At 39.5% G+C, this 20,188-nt stretch overlaps 1 protein-coding gene across 4 annotated transcripts; it reads right to left on the reverse strand.

The window, feature by feature from the left end:
- Positions 1 to 8,059: 8,059 nt before the first annotated feature.
- TLR1 (toll like receptor 1) lies at positions 8,060 to 17,586 on the reverse strand. Of its 4 annotated transcripts, none has more exons than XM_063704792.1 (4): positions 16,892 to 17,586; positions 16,532 to 16,565; positions 12,634 to 12,725; positions 8,060 to 10,675 (listed from the first exon to the last, which is right to left on the reverse strand). In XM_063704792.1, the coding sequence occupies exon 4, from the start codon at positions 10,606 to 10,608 to the stop codon at positions 8,248 to 8,250; it is 2,361 nt and encodes a 786-aa protein (XP_063560862.1). In that variant the 5' UTR covers positions 10,609 to 10,675; positions 12,634 to 12,725; positions 16,532 to 16,565; positions 16,892 to 17,586; the 3' UTR covers positions 8,060 to 8,247.
- Positions 17,587 to 20,188: the final 2,602 nt, after the last annotated feature.

Here is a 20,188-nt window from a genome sequence, read left to right on the forward strand (position 1 = left end):
ATTAGGATGGAAGGCAAAGAACAAGAGAGAAATGGAGAGAAAAGGAAGGGAGAAAATAAAATACAAGGCTAAACAAGGGAGCGGTAAAGAGAAAAGAGTACAGACAAAAAGAGGAAAGCCTGGATTTCTCATCCTGGTCTAGGTATTATTATAACTTTATTAATTAGTTGCTTAGCATTGCTCTTAGGCAGAATTCCAAGACTTAATCATATAACAAATATCCAAAAAGACATGTCAGCTTGAGGAATTCCCCTGGATTTCCTTGTTTGCATCCAAGCCACATGCCATTGTTGCTTGCACTGAATATGAACAATTATACACTGAATCATGCTTACTAAGATATATTTCAATACATCCAGGGCTCTGCTAGAGCCAGCTTATACCAGCTTATAAGAGCCAATTTTTAATTTTCAAGAATTTTGTGAGCCAGTTGTTAAAAATAATCATTATTAAAAATGAAATCATATATACCTGCATTTAAATAAACTATATTTAGGGCCAAGTGCAGTGACTCATGTGTGTAATCCCAGTACTTTGGGAGGCCAAGGCAGGAGGATGCTTTGAAGCCAGGAGTTCAAGGCCAGCCTGGGCAACATAGCAAGACCCCATCTCTACAAAAAAAAATGTTTAAATGAGCCAGATGTAGTGGCATGCCCATATTCCTAGCTACTCGGGAGGCTGAGGCAAGAGGATCTCTGGAGCTGAGGAGTATGATGTTACAGTGAGCTATGATTGTGCCACTGCACTCCAGCACAAGTGGCACAGCAAGACTCTATCTCTAAAATAAATAAATAAATAAATAAAGCTATATTTAAAACAAAAGTAGTAAATACTCAGAACTCATCACTTCCTAATTATTTGACTGTATATTTACCATCATTATGTTCTGGGAGTTATTTTTGTCTACTGTATCTGTATGGTGGAAACACTTTACAATGAATGGTATACTGCACTTGTCTTTCCAACTCCACCTTCAGCGATGTCATATTGGTACCTTGAAATCAACCATGGTAGGAGTATTTACACCATAAAATTGGCAAACACTATAAATTAGGACTTTAGTTATTGTTTTGTTAATTTTCTAGACTTACAAAATTAACGAAGAAAATGTTAATAATTTGTCAAAGCGTTTTCTTTTTCTGCGAATCTGTTAACATTTACCAGCACATTACAGCAGCTGGTATCATTTATATCTGATTTAAAATGAAAGCATTTATCCAACTCAATGGTTTACTTTTTTTTCTTTTTCTTTTCTTTTCTTTTCTTTTCTTTTTTTTTTTTTTTTTTTTGAGCTGGAGTCTAGCTCTGCCGCCCAGGCTAGAGTGCAACGATGTGATCTTCGCCTTCCAGGTTCAAGCGATTCTCATGTTTCAGCCTCCCAAGTAGCTGAGATTACAGGCGTGCACAACCATGCCCAGCTAATTTTTGTATTTTTAGTAGAGCCGGGCTTTCATGTTACCATGTTACCCAGGTTGGTCTTGAACTCTTGACCTCAGGTGATCCACCTGCCTCGGCCTCCCAAAGTGCTGGGAATACAGGCACGAGCCACTGCATCAGGCCTCAATGGTTTACTTTTTAAAAGAGCAATATTTTGGCAGAGGTTTATATATGAACTCTTACTTTTGATTAACTTGATGTTCAGTGTTTACATTATTATGATCTATGTAATGTTGGGCCTCACTAAAAGCTACATTATACACTATGATTACAATCTATGATTATGCTTTTTGGTTTTCTTGTAGTTAATAATTGCCTTGTATTTTGTTTTGTTAGTTTTCAATGCTTCTATGATAATTTTCCTCACATTCCCAAATAGCTCTCAAGTCAAAAAATGTATTATAATGAAATCTATCAAATAAACAATCACCTCTCTCAAATTACTGTCTGTCATTTTGCTCCAGCATGCATTGGATTTCTGCAGAGCTGACATCCTCTGACTTTGAGTTGTTGCTAACCTGGAAAGCTGTTGCTCCTCTCTGCTGTATTAGATCTCCCATTTCTTGGGATGCACAGCATCTTCTTTCTTGGTTTTTATCTGTTATAGTGGAATTCATCATCCAGTAGTTTCCCGAAAGAATGCATTGATGGTTAATTTGGAGGGAGAACTTACATGTCATGCCTCATATTTGATTGATTGTTTGGCTGGATATAAAGTTATATGTTGCAAATGATTTTTCTATACAATTTTGAAGGTATTGCTCTATAAGTTCTAGCTTCTAGCATTGTACTGAGAGATGCATGGCTATTCTGATTTCTGATTCTTTGTATGTAACCTGGTTTCTTTTTTCTTTCTCTCTCTCTGGAAGCTTTTACTACTGTTGTTCCTGATGGTCTAAAATTTCAAGAGAAAGTGCCTTGGTTTGGGTCTTTGAACTGTTCGTTTTGCTGGGTACTTTTAGGAGATTCATGTCCTTCAATGGGATTTCTCTTATTATTATTTTTTTTTGATAATGTCTTCACCTCATCTCTTTTTCTGGTTCTGGAACACCTATTAGATGGATGTGGACTTCCCAGAGTTAGGCTCTTACTTATTTTTTCTCTTGCAAAATAAGTCATTTTGTTCTAATTTCATAGAAATTTCTTTAACATATTTTCCAATGCTTCTATTTCTTTGGGTAAGGGGCTATCAAACTTTTTAAGTTCTAAGAAGCGTCTGTAACTTCAAGTTGTCTTAGAGGAAAGATGAACATCCTCGTAGGTCTGCCTGTGACTATATCATTACCGGTGGCACTTCTGTCCCCTGGCTCTCAATCTTGTTTGGGACCTTGTTGATTAATTTTGACAATTAATTTTTATTAAGGCTTGTCATTCACACGGGTGGGTGTTTATCTGGGGAATTCAAGAAGCGACTGTGTCCTAGTAGGATGAAGTCCATCACACAGTTCCAGAACAGCCAAGGAGGGCAGTGCGAGCTTGTCCAAAGTGACAGGGAGCTACCAGAAGAAGCAGTTCAGAAGAAGAGAATGTGAGAGTCAGTCAGGAAGTCCAGCTCTTCTCTGAAATCCTCAGGAGGAACTGTTTTCCTGTAAACATAGGGGTTGGGGACTTGAGTCATTTTACTTAAAATGAAAAGGAAGTGGTAACCCAAAAAATGAGAAACCTTGGGGACACTTGGGCTGCATTAATGAGGTTGAAATTTTTCATAAATTTGTTTTCTAACTGGATCCTGTTTTGGGCTGACCATGCTTATTGCCCACATATCAATGGAGATCTTAGTGCTTTTCTATTTTATTCTATTAGTTCTTGATATACATGAATTTTATCTATGATAGTTGCTAACAGTTTACTTCCCAATTTCTTATTTCCCCATTTGCCATTTTTAGTTGTTTTGTTTGCCTCATTTGTTCATTTGCTTGTTTAACATGGAGCTGTTCCCAGTTTTTCTGTAACTTTTCTCTCTTTTCTGATTTTATTTCATCTTAGAAAGCCCAGGATAATCTAGATGAAACATGATCAGCACTTCAGCTCCAGTTCCATATTTGTTGGTATAATAAGGACAAGAAGAATGATGATAATGACATAATAATAACTCTAACATTTATTGAGCTTTTGCTTAATGCCAGGAACTGTTCTATAGACATTATATGTATTAACTCATTTAATCCTCGTAACAATAGTATGAGACAGGTATTTCCATTACTCTCATTTTACGTCTCCACAATAATAAAGCAGAGAAGGAGTACATAACCACCCAAAGTCACTAGAAGAAGGTGGAAGAAGCAAAATTCAGGCGGAGGTCCGAGATGCTTCTCCTCCCCACTGTGTCTGCCACCTCTAGAGTGAATAGCCACGACCCTGAGATAAGTCAGTTACACACATTGTACCACCAATTTCTAAAACAACCATATGAGAGAGGTACCAGTATTATGCCCATTTTGTAGATGAGAAAAAGGAGGCTAGCAAGGGTGAAGGAATTCATCTATGGACAGAGGATTTGTGCCCTCTCTTTTCTCTTCTACAGAGAAATTGAGCCAGGATTTAATCCCAGCATGCCGGTTTACAAAGCCCAGCTTTATAACCTTTATTTATTCTCTACTGTTCCACTGGGAGAGACCTATGTTTGGTCTCCTAAGCCCCATTTCCTTATTTGTTTGTTGTAAATTTTTCAAGTACAGAAAAGTATAAAAACAAAAACAAACACCAGTTGTAGGCAAGCAGTGATAATTTTTTCATATTTCATCTAGACCATTTTCTACGCCTATTTTAACCTAGTTGAAATCATAGTGTACATATACTTTAGTATCGTATGCTTTTTATTTATGTTGTAATATAAGCATAGTTCACTGCAGCCTCAAATGCCTGGGCTCAAGCGATCCTCCTACCTCAGTCTCCTGAGTTGCTGGGATTACAGAAACTGTGCCACCACACCAGGCCCTATACATTTTTTTAAAAATTGTAGTGAAAAAGACATAACATAAAAATTAACATCTTAATCCTATACATTATATTAAATGGTTGTACAATATGTCATTAAACACATTCCCCCATTGTTAGAAATTTGGAGTGTCTCAAATTTTCCATGGCTGCTAATAACCTTACAGTTAACATACTTATAAATAAATATTTGTTCACATTTCAACTTATTTCCTTAGGATAAATTCCTAAAAGTGGAACTGACAGATCAAAGAGCATGAGTATTTTCATATTTTATATATATATATCTCCAAATTACTTTGCCCTCCTATTATTGCCATATGAAATGCCCATCCCACTGCAGTCTCGCTAGTATAGCAGGCTGATAAAATGGAACTAGGTTAGTCTCAATTTTGGTGGAGGTCCCCCGAGTGAGGTGTGAGACTAGATAACTGGTTTTGTGACCTTGGCTAACTACCCATCTCTAGCCAATAAAGGGGATTGGAGAGACTGAGAGGAGTTATACATTAGAAGAGCATTTTGGAGAGAGGTTTTGGTATATTATGAGTTTCATTTACCCTCAAGAAGGATGGGTGGGGTGTGCTCCCTCTGACCTAGGTCCTAGGGAAAGGGCTTCAACAGTACCACTTGGAAAGCTTGCTATGTGAAAACTGTAGTTTGGGAGACATATTTGACCAGTCTTTTAATTTATACTTGGAAATCTAAAGGTCTTGGCTAGCTACTCTAAGACTATATTTTACAAATAATGAAATCTATGCTTAGAAAGTTTAAGTAACTTGTCCAAGATCAACTGCAAATACATGACGGAGCTAGAATTGAAACCCAGACTTGATTAAGGGCTTGCATATTTACCCATTCTGTAATACTTCCTCTCATTTATCTGTGAAATCTCTCTTATTTTCATTGATATTTATCATACTTTGGCCTGAATTCTTCATCTTCCAACTTTGAATTCTTTGGCAGGAGACTCCACCAATACAATTTCAACCTCCCGCCAGCATCCTTAAAACCACTTATGAGATCAGCTATTTATGCATAGGACTGATCTAACATCTAAAAATTTTGAGTTTATTAAATAAACTCTAAGTGACTTTATGTTCCTTTCAGGGAATTCTTTTTCGGATTTACAGGGTGTAACAAGTTGAATTGTGTCTCCGAAAATTCATATGTTGAAGTCCTGAACCCCAGAACCTCAGAATTAACCCTTCCTTGGAAATAAGGTTGTTGGGAGATGGACTTAGTTAAAATGAGGTCATTAGAGTGGGCCCTAATCCAATGTAATTGGTGTCCTTATTAAAAAAAAAAAAAAGAATTTTGGACACAGAGACAGACAGGCATAGAGGGAAGACGATGTGAAGAGACAGAGAAAAGACAGCCATCTATGAGTTAAGAAAAGAGACTGGGTTGTCCACAGTAGAAATGGATCCTTCCCTCTCTCCTCTCAAAAGCAGCCAACCCTGCCAACACCTTGATTTTGGACTTTCAGCCTCCAGAACTATGGGAATAAATTTCAGTTGTTTAGGCCACCCAGCTTGTTAAAATAGACTTTGTTAAAATAGACCTTGAAAATGAATACATAACTGCTTGCTGAGTAGTTGAAACTTGGTTATGAAATCTTGAAGTTCAATACAGAAAGTGCAATCATCCTAGAGAAAATGGGAAAATCCAGTTCTTACAATTTTTGCAATTCCATTACAGAACAATAGTTCTCCTATTTTTAGCATACATTTCATGGTTAAAATTTGCCTCCCACTATTATGCTTCAAAGAAGTTTAAATAATGACTTTCCTCTATCCCCAAGCTCTAACTCCGTGGTTTGACTTTCAAGATCCTTGACAATATAGTCTTAATATAACTTTCCACACTCCTATCCTACTGTTGTTTTTCATGAACCTCACGGTCCAGTCAAACTGAGATACCAGTCCAAGAATAGGCCTGGGTATACCTGCCTTTGCTCTCTTTATCTTTCTGTTTAGAATGGCCTTTCCATTCTTCATCATTACACATTGAAAAATCCAAAGTTAAAGTCTTCCTTCAAGACCTAATGGGAAAAAAATAAAGACACATCATTTCTAAGATTTTTTTTCACTCAATTTAAGCAACCTCTGAACTTCCATTTTATAGCTTTGTTTCATTGATTTTTATTTTAGTTATTTGGATATGTTTAGTGTTCTCTGATTGACTGTAAGTTCTTTAGGCCAAGAAGCTAATAGATATGTATGTGTTAGTTGGGTTCCTTCCCACTCAAAAAAGTAGAGACTGAGACAAGAGCTTTGTGGGCTGGTCATTTGTAGGCTTTTTGGTTTTTGTTGCTTTTTATTTTATTTATTTTTTCTAGACTCCTTGAGTTAAGGAAAGGTCGCTTGTTTGGAGCAGCGATCTCAGGACTCAAGAGTGACGCGAATGAGAAGAGTGACCAAGGAAGAATGGAAAGTCAATGCAAAAACAAGTTACTGAGCTGGTTACCCTGTGGGTAAGTAAACCTCAATGCCACTGGGGATTGTTTGAGAAAAGGTATCAATTATACCTCATTTTTTAACCCAAGAATAGAAGAAAGGAGCATGTATATAACGCCTCCCATCCCGTAGTGTTATCCCTTGTGCTTCCAGGTTTGTGCATGTATCAGAATGGTTGAACAGGCTTCTACAAGCATCCCATGCAGTGGTATCAGTGAAGTCATGGGGCATAAAGTGAAAGATACATGGTGTAGTTATGACAAGGTTTTGTCAAGACTACACCTGCCCAGAGCTGGCTGCTGGAGTAAAAATGTAGACTGACAGGATGTTTGATGGGTATGAAAAGCATCAGATATATCCATTCCTTACACTGCCCCATCTGCTCATGCTCTACCTTAATAGTTCCCCAAAGAGACAGATGCTATATATAGAAGCACCGTATATCAACTATATTCTTCCTTCTAATCAAAAGAGCAAAGGCTCTTGTGCGTGTTAGTTCATACAACCAGAATCTCAGCGAGATCTCCAGTCATGGAAAACCAGACTCAGAATTTTCATCTGGACTGAGGTGGAACACTTTCTTGGTCTGGGCTCCCTCATAAGCAGCCCCTGAGACAAATATTCAGTGGCAAGTAGTTTACCACAGAGGTGATCCCATGGAATACACATGGAGGAATAAGTAAGTGAGAAAAAAATGGGAAGGAAGCCAATCGAGAATACTTAATCAAGCCATTTCTACTGTGGATAACCAGAATTTTATCCTACTGGGGAACTCAGGGAGAGTGTAAAGTATACCCCAGATTTATCTCAAAAAATGAGTGAGAAAGTTGGGATATTTATCCACCAGCTCTTTCTGACATTGGTTGAGGGCTGTTTCCAAGGACAATTTCCAGCACTTCTGAACTGCCCTTTGTGTGGGCATGATGGTGGGGGATTGGGGAGGAACCTTCAGGCATAGTGTCTCCAGCATTATCAACGAGCAGCCATCAATAAGTTGAGTTGAATGCACCATGGAAATGAGGAAAGCATCAAAAGCTGTCGAAATCTGCTATACAAACCCAGCTATATTCACAAAAGTCATGGCGTTTTCCAATATTGGCAATGATACACTAGAACACACATCACTGAAGAAAAACAGGTGCTTCCCTTGACTTCATGATAAATTCAGAACTCAGTTACAGCAAAGAAACAAGTGGATCCCTTATGTGTCAGAACTGTTTAAATCAAAGTTATATCGTTTCATTAATTTTTAATACCACATATAAATGGTGAACTGGGGCCCGAAGGTATATATTTTTACCTACATCATACACTCACAATTGTGTTTACATTTATGCTGATGCAAAATAAAGTCATTGTTGGAACTTCCAAAAGCAGCAACATCAACAGGAGGAATATTTTTCACTTGATGTGTAATCTATTTCTTTGCTTGCTCTGTCAGCTTAATATTAATGGCTGCCCTTAAGTTAGCCCAAAAAAGCCCACGTTTGCTCTTTTCCTTGGGCCATTCCAAATAAGTCCTCCTGGCCATGAGACTTTTGAGCTTGTGATAACTGCTAGGAATGGAGTACTGCGGAATGGGTTCCAGCAAGATCAGGATTAAGTTATTAGATCCTTCATGAAAGAGATTGTGATGGGCAAAGTAGAGTTCATAATGGCACCATTCACTCTGGACAAAGTTGGGAGACAAAACAAAGATGGACTTGTAACTCTTCTCAATGCAGGTGATGATATTTTCCACAATGCTCTTGCCAGGAACAAAGTTTCTCTCATGAAGGCAAATCTGCATACCTTCTTTCTCTAGGTTTGGTAATAATTCATTCTTCACCCAGAAAGAATCGTGCCCACTATATGAAATAAAAGCATGAAACTGGAGATTTCTCTGGAGTTCTTCTAAGGGTATGTTCCTGGCCCTGCGCCGAGTCTGGGTCCACTGGCACACCATCCTGAGATACCAGGGCAGATCCAAGTAGATGCAGAGGGAGGTCACAGTCACAGCCAACACCAGCATGGTGGCACCGATGGTGATGATCAGCAGAGTTATGTTGCAGGATAATTCAGACATGTGAAAGTCCTTTAGTAGGGTTCCTCTATAACTTTCTGGGTAGTCACACTTATAAGAATCAGGCCAGCCCTCTACCACTTCGCTTGATGCTTGGTCTATATTTTTGACAAATTCTCTTAGCTCACAGGTACATTGGAATGGATTGTCCCCTGCTTTTATTGACCTCACCTTCTGGCAGCTCTGGAAGAAATCAGCTGATGGGTGGGAAACTGAATTGTGATCAATGATCAATACAGAAAGGCTGCTAAAGCTGCCACATCCAGGAAGGTCAGTTAAAGAATTGAAAGCAACATTGAGTTCTTGCAAAGCTTCCAGTTTTACGACTTGTTTAGGAACGCTCTTTATTTTATTGCTGTGAAGATCAAGTACCTTGATCCTGGGAGGTAAACATCTGAAAATAGTGTCAGTAAGTATATTTGAAGACATATTTAAACTTAATAAACTTTTAGTCCAAGAACAGTCTCCTTTCTTTTCATCATAGCTTACAGAATTCTGGCTAATATCCAATTGTTGCAGAGACTTCATCTGTGTAGTCATTTCAGCTATTTTTGAAAGTTCTTTTAATTGATTCATTTGTAAAATAAGTGTCTCCAACTCAGTAAGGTGCCCACAATTTTCAAAAACCGTGTCTGTTAAGAGATTATTGGAAAAATCCAAATGCAGGAACGGGCTAATTTTGGATGGGCAAAGCATGTGGACCATAGGTGTACCAGACACTGTGAAATTTTTGATGTTCATATTCGAAAAGATTTCATAGATATCACTTTGTGGAAAACTGAACACATCGCTGACAACTTGGTGTATAGACAAGGCCTTCAAGGAAGTGCCAGAATAATCAAAATCTCTGAAGTCCAGCTGACCCTGTAGCTTCACGTTTGAAATTGAGAAATACCATACGGTTGTATGCCAAACCAGCTGGAGGATCCTAAAGAAAGAATTCCAAGTTGTTTCAATGTTGTTTAAGGTAAGACTTGATAACTTTGGATTTGTTTGAAGTTTTGCCAGAATACTTAGGAAGTAAGAACATTTGTTATCTTCTAGCACACATTTGATATTAGATAGTTCCAGATTTGCTACAGTCTTGACTGACACATCCAAAATAAAATGGAATTCTTTGTTTGTGGGGAACACAATGTGCAGACTCTCAGTGTTAAAGTCTTGAAGGCCCTCAGGGTCTTCTTTTTCCCCATAAGTCTCTCCTAAGACCAGCAAGACCTTGCTGATATTCAAATGAGCAATTGGCAGCACACTAGATTTTTCTAAGTGTGTGGTGCTCAACCCCAGAAATTTTAGTTGAGACATATTGCCAAACTCTTTGCATATAGGCAGGGCATCAAATGCATTAAATGACAGGTCCAAGTGCTTGAGGTTCACAGTAGGGTGGCAAGAAATCTTCGCCAACTTGTTGTGGGACAAATCCAAGTATTCCAATTCCTGGTTGAATCTGAAAACACTGATATCAAGATACTGGATTCTATTATGAGAAATTATCAAAATCCTCAGTTTTGACAGTGATAAGATGTCAGAAGTCCAAAGCTCAGATATATAATTTTGTGATATATTTAAGATTGTTGTTTTCTGGGATAGGTCTTTAGGAACGCGGATGAGACCGTTTTTTGACCTATCAACTAAAAATTCACTTTCTTCAGATAATTGTATTCTGATCTGAAGTATTAACATGAAGATAATGGCAAAATGGAAGATGCTAGTCATTTTGGAACACTAGACATTCCTAAAGGTAGAAGCTGTTCTTCAGATCATCTTGATACAGATACAGATTCTAGAAAAAAAATACATGAAATGATGAAATACATTACATACATTTTTAAAATACATGAAATTAGTCATGCTGACATTAAACTTTTTTTTATTACAGACTTATAAAGTGGAGGCTACATTCTTTTGGGTTACATGGCCTAAAAGTAGAGAAATATATATATTGGTAAATAATGATGCCAGCTCTAATCAAATAAGTTTTAATATGGATGGTGTAATAGGTTGAATGGTGGATCACCAAAAGATATGTCTACATCTTAACCATGTCCTAATCCCCAGAAACCATGAACATTACCTTCCTTAGAAAAGGGGTCTTTGCAGAGATAATAAAGTTAAGGATCTTGAGATGAGGAGATCATCCCAAATTATCCAGGTGGTCCATAAATCCAATGACAAGTGCTTTTTTAAGAGAAAGGCAGAGGGATATTTGACAAAGAGACAAGAGAAGAGGCAACTGAGACACAGAGGAGAAGGCCTTGTGACAGTGGAGGCAGAGACTGGAGTGCAGCAGCTACAAGGCAAGGAACATCAACAGGTGCCAGAAGTTAGAGGAGGCTCTGGAGTGAGGGCAGCCCTGCTGACACCTTGAGTTTCGACTTCTGCTCTCCAGAACGTTGATGGCAAAGCCACCACGTTTATGATCATCTGTTACAGCAGCCTCAGGAAATTAATACAGGTGGGTTCATAGAAAGTTCTCTGGCCCCTAGCTTCCCAAAATTACTTAGAACTCCAGCTAAGACTCAACTGGTGTACTTTCACTCTTTGACGTGCATCTCCCCATGACTTTCTCAAGAGGTGTTCCTAATGGTGGCATTGGGACTGCTCTTCTATTACCCTTTATGACCTATACACGGTTTGGGTCTAACTTTGGTCTTATTCAAAAGGTAATTAGATCCTGATAAAAGATCTCTCAGAAGATCCATTTATTCATCCATTTATTTATTCAACCAGTATTTATTGATCACCTACTGGCCATGTTTTAAGAACTGGAGATAGAGCAGTGAACAAGATAAAGTCCGAATTCTCAAGGAGTTTTTATCTAGTGGGGAGACAGAAAATAAATGAATGACTAAACTCAAGTTCCTGTAGTGATAAGTTCTGTAGAGAAAAATAAAGCAGGGTAAATTGTAGGTATGAGACAGTGCTTGGGGGTGGCTATTTTTGAGTGATTAGCTAGAGAAGGCCTTTTTGAGATGATGACACTAGAGTAGAAATCAAAATGAAGTGAATGAGTAACCTATGGGAAGATCTGGGTAACCTACAGCATTTCTGGCAAAAGAAAAGGCAAGTATAAAGGTCCTGAGATGGAATTGAGCTTGGCTTGTCTGAGAAGGAACGGGAAGGTCAATGTTAGCACGGAGTTAGGGAAGATGAGAGGAGTTAGGGCCAAGATCACTCAGGCTTTGTTGATCATTGCAAGTAGTTGGATTCTATTCCAAAAATGATGAGAGGGTGGAGAACACTGGGAGGTTTTGAGAAAGGGAGTTGTTTCCTCCTCTCTCTTATTCAGAATACTTTTTTTCACTCATTCATCAAATATGTATTTATTCTCCATGCAGTGGTAGGCACTGTTCTAGGTTATGCCTATTGTACCAGTATTCAAACTGCTCTAGCTAAGACACCATTCTGTGGTCAGCATTCCAGTGGCATATAAGAACAGAGGGAGCTGTGTTGGGATGAACTCTAGAGTGTGCAGTCCTCACCTCCAGAGACCCTTTCAGCCATGATTACACAGCTACCCAGTTCTCACAAGGAACTTATTCAAAATCCCCTAGAACCATTAGACAAGCAGGGCATTAGTATCAGCAAAGCACCAAATTCCTCTTCACATATCCCCTCCCATATCTCAATGAGCACAGAGAACCTAAATAATTTAGCTGCTAGAAACAACCGTCGGTTACAAAAGTTCCCCAATTTAGATGTGCAAACTTATCTGGGTTTTGGAGCCTTCCTTGGACTTACCCTTTTGTAGGGGTGCCCAATATGCCTTTGTTATCCTGATTTCTTCTAACGAGGAAGAGGGCCTGGTACCCCTATTAGTGTTCATGAAGACCCTGAGCAAGGAAGATGATGCAGACATTAACGTTCATGTTAAAAGTCAAGGTGGTGTTTTTATGACATTAACTGTATTTGGCTGAAAGACCTGGAAATTTCCCAATTCTTCCTCTCTCCAGCTTCCTTAAAGAGCTACTCACACAAGGAGCAATATTTCAATGGATGTTATAGCTTGAATGTTTGTGCCCTGTGAAATTCTTATGTTGAAATCCTAACCCCCAAGGTGATGGTATTAGCAGGAGAAAATTGTGAAGTAATTAGGTCATAAGAATAGAGCCTTTATGAGTCAGATTAGTACCTTTATAAAAAAGACCCCAGAGAGCCTCAGGCTGTCATTCTGCCATGTGAAAATACAAGAAGAAGGCATCCGCAAACCAGAAGAGGGCCTTCGCCAGAACCCAACACTACCACCCTGATCTTAGACTTCTACCTTCCAGAACTGTGAAAAGTAAGTGTCTGTTGTTTGTAAGTCACCCATTCTGGTACTTTGTTACGGCAATTTAAACAGACTAAAATAATGGGAATAAAAATAATTCCCTGGGGCAGTGCCAAGCTAGGTCGAAGCAAAAGTGGCCTGGTCTTAAGGCCTAAGTGGGGTTTCCTGCTTATTCCTATGCCTGAATCCAGATCAAGGCTCCTTCCACCTCCTAGCCAACTCCAGAGTTCATGGAAGCAGTGATCAGCTCTGTCAGGCGTGGTATTCAAAAGTGATCAGAGGCACACAGGACCCCATGCATGAGTGCGAGTGCTTGGCTCACAGAACCTACCACACGCAAGATGAAAGTTGTCCTTTTTCCCTTAACAACAGCTATCATCACAAAAATCTATAAATTTATATAACTGCCTGCCCCCAAGTGTTAGAGTAGGTACTTAGGCAGACATGAGCAGGACAGGAGAGGGGCCCCCCAACCAGGAATATCAGGTGACCATCAGGTGATGATCAGGCAGTTGTTAAACAGTCTCTGTAAGCCGGGGGCCATGGCTCACGCCTGTAATTCCAGCACTTTGGGAGGCCGAGATAGGTGGATCACTTGAGGTCGGGAGTTTGAGACTAGTCTGGCCAGGATGGTGAAACCCCGTATCTACTAAAAATACAAAAATTAGCCAGGCGTGGTGGCAGGTGCCTGTAATCCCAGCTACTGGGGAAGCTGAGGCAGGAGAATTGCTTGAACCCAGGAGGCAGAGGTTGCAGTGAGCCAAGATCGTGCCATTGCACTCCAGCCTGGGCAACAGGGCTAGACTCTGTCTCAAAAACAAACAAACAAACAAGAACAAAAAAACAGTCTCTCTAGAATAATAATTGTTTGCAGCCAGCGTCAGGGAAAGTCAGTCTCCTAATAGATAGAAAACACACCTGAAGCTGGTGGTTAGCAGCCTCCTGACAAACTCTCAGGAGCTGGGCAAGCAGGCTTGAGCATGCATACCAAGAGGCAAAATGGCGGACTTCAACGGGTATGTGACCTTCCTCTAGGAAGACTTGTCTGGCAAGGGAAAAATGTCTCCAATGAGCATGTACACAACTTCAGTAAACACAGTGTGTGTGCAGCCCATCCCAAGGGCTGGCAGGCCACTGCACATGCAGACAGCCCACCCCAAGGGAAGAATCAGGGGAGAAGAGACGCAAGACTCCAGAAGCCTGCCAACAAATAAGCCCCAAGTAATAGGTTAAACTGGGCACTTGGATCTCTCAAGTTGCCCACTTGGCCCTCTTCCAAGTGTACTTTATTTCCTTTCGTTCCTGATCTAAAACTTTTTAATAAACTCTCTGTAAGGAATATGGCTGTGCTTTGGTCAAGGATAGGCCAAGGTAAACATCCAGAGTGACTCAGCGAGTTTAGAGTGCAGGCGTATAACTCACTTTTTATCATAGCCATGTAGACATAACATAGAGAAGCTTACCATAGCCATAACATAGGGAAGGTTCATCCCTTGGCTCTAAGCCACTATTGTCCGTAAATGGTATAATTGCCCTGCTGACGCTGTACAGGTGCATTGGCAGCCAGAGAAAGAGAGAGAGAGAGAGCCAAAGCTGTCCATCTTTGCACATGGACTGAGGGGAGCCAGGACACAGCTCTGCTTGCTTGTACCCAGAGAGAGAAAGAGTTAAGCTGCTGACCCTGAGGGCAAGGGAGAGCCGGAGGCACAGCTGTGTGTGGAAGCTGCCGAACTAAGCAGCCAGGACAAGGCGGACAGTCTGAGAGAACTACTGTAAGTAAGCTGCTAATGAGAGCTGCTGCTGAATAAAATCACCTTTCACCTGCCTACGGCCCCCTGAGTGTTCTTTCAGCTATCTGCTCATCCACCCCGTCCCCTCAGACCTCAGTATGGGCTGGAACCTGGCCCTGGGCGTGACTCTCTCTTACTCTAAAACTTGCCTCGGTCTCTCACTCTGCCTTATGCCCCTCACACAAATTCTTTCCACTGAGGAGGCAAGAATTAAGTTTCTACGACCCATATGGATTCACCACTGCTAACGCAAGCATTTAATGAAGCATAGCTTCAGTTTTATGTTGAGCTAAATTAACTGACTCAAATATCTTCTATTTGCCTAACCTCCATCTTGCCCTTTCATTTAAAGTCATTAATTTTAAGTACTCAGTTTATGAAACCATTCTTATTTCTATAATTAAGAAATCAAAATGTTATACACAGGAATAACTGATTTTTAATACTTCCAGGATCTTTGAATTTTATATACCAAACTTGCTAAATCCATGAAAATCAATGTCTCAGTTTCCTAGACCAAAGAATTTTTTGATCAACATCTTAATGACCATGACTGAGCCTCATCTATTTTAGAACCTTTAAACTCTTTTACTATCCAAAAAATAAGCTGAGCAGAAAAGGATGCTTTAATTTGAAAGTGTAAAATGCCTCTAGGTGAGCTTCTGTGAATTTTCATTATTATGATAGGTTTAGCCTCACATTATATGATACAATGAATCAATAAATTTAATTTGTCTTCTTTTGGAGACTTTGGAGGCATCAAATCAAGGCTTTGACTGGTCTTAATGAACAATACCCATACAATCTATCTGGCCCATTAAGTTTAGTCCTGTAAATATTTACTAAGGGCCTTCTCTGCACAAGACCAAATAGCTATTAACCAAAGGTTAAAAGAATCTGAGACAGTTCAAGAACTGTTCTGCTTTGCTTTCTATGCGGTTTTGTGAACTCTTGCTTTGTTATAAAACAAATTCACTTTCAAGTCTTTTGACCAAATTGGGTGTAGCCTGGGAAACATTTTCAAAACCTGCAATTCCACCTCACGTCTAGCTCCCCAGAACAGTGTTAGTGGCCTGAGAAACAGAAGGACTAGCTAGTGGGAAGGCCCCAGGGAAAAAAACTGAAACAAACCTGGCCACAAAAACAGAAGAGCTGAACAGCAGCATTGCCTCCGGGAGTAACTGACTTATATCTCATTTTCCTTAACACTGAGAAGAGAATACGAATGGCGGGATTAGGTGAAGAGAAATGCTGTCAAAATCAACAACCAGCAGCTGCTCTGGAAGAAAACCAGAAGACGTGTGTGACCCAAATATTTATTTCCCAACTCAAAAATATTTCCTATAAGCAAATCACACACGAGGTGTTTTTCCCAGAGGAGTGTGGGGACTTTCTCTGATTTAGGACTCAGAACTGATACACAAATGCCAGTACAAACTACACAGTAACTATATACATATCAGAAATATAACCCACTTAGAAAAACACCCAGGACTTACACAGATTTTTGAGACTTCTGTACTTAATAACTAGCTATACAATTATTTTCTTTTACAAAATAAAATAATGTGTTGCTTACCAAGACAACCTGCTTGTCTGTTCCATTTGGCAGTCTGTAAGAAATTCAAGCACTTCCTTGAAGATTTATTTCACTGTTAACCACATTTGGTGTTGAAAACAAAACAAAACAAAAAGGCTGTTTTATGCCACCTACCGAATTCCACTGGAATTACATTACATAGTTAAGAATAAACTTATTTTCTCTTATTCATATGTAGCATAGTCTGTGGGTTACCTGATAGGCCTGTATTAAAATAGAATCACGTTTCTATGGTTCCGAATTTCACTACAGTCAGTTTACTATTGTCTACACTGATGAAGTAAATGAGGTAATGTTAATAATCCACAGATCATAACTGGCTGAATTCAAAATGCTTACCGTGGTGGCTATGCTTGGCAGAAGTGTGCGTCAGGGTGTGTTTCGGCTGCTTTGTTTTTCCTCTTGCCTTTTCATCCATCCACTATTAAAAGTGGAAAGAGAGAGGGTTCGAGATTAAAGTTTTGCTGAAGCACACTCGTAAAGAGGGAAGATCATTCATGTGCTGGTTACAGGATGGATGTTAATCACGTCTTTTTTGACAAGTTGATTTTCAGAGAAAATTTGGTGCTGAATTTTTTTCCACTGATCTTTTCAAGCTTTCTTCAAAACATATTTTTGTAAACCCTAAGTGAAAAATATGCTAAGAAGAAAAGAGATTCTTAGCGTGATTTTCACTTAGGGTTTATAAAAATCCTGGGGTTTATTGACAGCATGTTCAAGGAAGACATTCTGATGGCTCTACTCTTGCCTTTTCCAGTAATGACAACAACAAAATAACAACACAATAAATGGGCAAATAAAGCTAAGGGATTCCAGCTGACTGCCTCTGAAGTTGATCTCAGCCTGCATGGTGTCCAGTCAAAACCGGATGTGGGGATGACAAAACTGCCTCCCTTCCTTCCCTCCACGGTTCTCTCGCATAATCAGCTTTTCTACCACACAGCGAGCAAGGCCAACTTCCCTAAACTAAGAATGCTGAGATTCTTTTCGACTTATAATGTTCTGACTGTCTCTCTCTGTTTCCCCTTACCTCAGAATTTGTTTAATAGAGGAAATATGTTATGTCTACAGATATTTTCTGAAACTGAAAGAATGAAACCACCCACCTGCCATTTCCTCCCTGAGACCCATAACTGGACAGGGGGGAGGTGTCTTTGACTAAGAATTTAGTTCCTGGCTCCCAAAGGCATTGACTTTGTGAATCCAGGCTGATGGAGCAATGCCCAGGGGAGGGAAGTGGGCAGGGCAGTAAGGGAAGCTCCTCAGCACTCTGAATTCCTGTTTTTCCCCACAGACTCATCCCCACTACTCCCAGTTGTGTACATGATTACAAGTGTGTGTGTCTCTGCCCACCCCTAGCCCATACCTGGGCATTTCTTTTTGGATTCAGGGCAGTAAAAATATGCTGTCAATTAGATGTAATCTGTAGTTAGTTGTGTTTTTTTTTTAACAAAACCTTATTGATATATAATTCACAAACCATAAAAAATTTCACCCTCCATAAAAAATTTCACAAACCATAAAAAATACACCCGTTTAAAGTGTATAATTCAGGCCGGGCATGGTAGCTCATGCCTACAATCCCAACACTTTGGGAGGCTGAGGCAGGCAGATCACCTGAGGTCAGGAGTTTGAGACCAGCCTAGTAGAGATGGCGAAACCCCATCTCTACTAAAAATAAAAAAAATTAGCCAGACGTGGTGGCACATGCCTGTGATCTCAGCTACTTAGGAGGCTGAGGCAGGAGAATCGCCTGAACCCAAGAGGCGGAGGTTGCAGTGAGCCAAGATCACACCACTGCACTCTAGCCTGGGTGACAGAGCAAGACTCCATCTCAAAAAATAAATAAATAAATAAATAAATAAAATAAAGTGTCTAATTCAGAGGCACCTACCTGCCTCTTTTTCCCCCTGCTGTCCAGTGGATCACCACAGAACAAACACACACTTGTAATCATGTACACCCATCAATCAACAAACACACACTTGTAATCATGTATACCCGTGCGTTGACACAGCCTCATTTCCCAGGGAAAACTTCCATTCTCAGAGAATACAGCTTCTTTTTACATTTTTAAAAATATTTTATTTAGCCTAATACATCCAAACATGCAATGAATATAAAACATTATTAATGAGGTATTTTATATTTTTTCATTCTAAGTCTTCAAAATCCAGTGTGTGTTCTATACTTACAGAATATCTCGATTGGGTTATACCATTTTAGGCACTCGATCACGTTTGGCCAAAGACTACCATATTGGACAATGCAGGTTTAGAATAGCATTATCACAGCCATGCAAAGAAGTACAAGCCTAAGTCCAGTTAACAGCAGCCCACAGAGTTAATTCAAAATAAAGACTTCATACTTTATACTCTAAGCAATCCCACACATCTCTTCATAGCAGTTTCTCTGCCCACCCCATCCCATACCTGGGCACTTCTTTTTGGATTCAAGGCAGTAAAAATATGCTGTCAATTAGATGTGATCTGTAATTAGTTGTTGCTTGTTTTTTTTAACAAAGCTCTATTGAGTTATAATTCACAAACCATAAAAAAATTCACCCATTTAAAATGTGTAATTCAATGACTTTAGGCATATTCACAGAGTGGTGCAACCATCACCAAATCAATTTAGAACATTTTCATTACACTAAAAAGAAACACTATACCCCTTAGCTATCACCTCCACTTCTCCACGTATCCCAGCCCTAGGCAACCACCAATCTACTCTATAGATCATACTGGTCTCCATAGATTTGTCTATTCTGGATATTTCACATAAATGCAATCATATAAAAAGTGGCCCTTTGTGACTGGCTTCTTTCACTTAGTATAGTGTTTCCATGGTTTGTCCACTCAGTATTTCATTTTTTATTTTTTTATTGCCAAATGATTTTCAAGTGTATGTGTGTACCATATTTTATTTATCCATTTATCAGTTGATGGATATTATGGCTCTTATGAATAATGCTGCCATTGACATTCGCATAAAAGTTTTTGTGTAGACATATTTTCTCTTGGGTATATACCTAGGAGTGGAATTGCTGCATCATATGGTAACTCTGCATTTGGCCTTTTGAGGAACTGCCAGACTGAAAGCAGCTACACCATTTGTTCTATGAAACAGCCATATAGGAAAAGCAGCCCCCAAATGCCCTAGGAGCTGAGAAACCAAAGAACGAAGCAGACAAATCCAGTTTGTCAGTAAAGGGTAATTTATTTGGGGAACTTACCCACAGAAGCATGGTCAAAACAGGAGCAATACAGGTAGATCTCTGCAGCATTACTATCCAGACCCAGGACTTATAGACACCTTATATAGGGAAAGGAAGTACATGCTCTATAGAGACAGCTAAAGGCCACCTTCCAGAACAGGCAAGACTGCTATGTGCACCATAGCCTATAATATGTGTGATAACATCAATGTGCTTTGATCTAAAATCAGGATCTGTAGTGAGTTCATGTTCTTACACTAAGGACAGGAAATAAAGTAGGAATCAGGAGGCATTCAGGATACTGGAGCTAATCAGAAGTCAGCATGGTGGATTAGCATCCAAGATAGAGCCCCTTTTGTCTCCACACTCCACCCCTCTAATCCAGCTCTTACAACCTCAAGCGCCCACCTCTTCCATGA

This window comes from Gorilla gorilla, chromosome 3 (assembly GCF_029281585.2).
Source record: "Gorilla gorilla gorilla isolate KB3781 chromosome 3, NHGRI_mGorGor1-v2.1_pri, whole genome shotgun sequence".
Lineage (NCBI taxonomy): Eukaryota > Metazoa > Chordata > Mammalia > Primates > Hominidae > Gorilla > Gorilla gorilla.

What these genes read in the sequence shown, in the direction of transcription:
- TLR1 (XM_063704792.1), bottom strand. Translation starts at nt 10,608, where the DNA reads ATGACTAGCATCTTCCATTTTGCCATTATCTTCATGTTAATACTTCAG.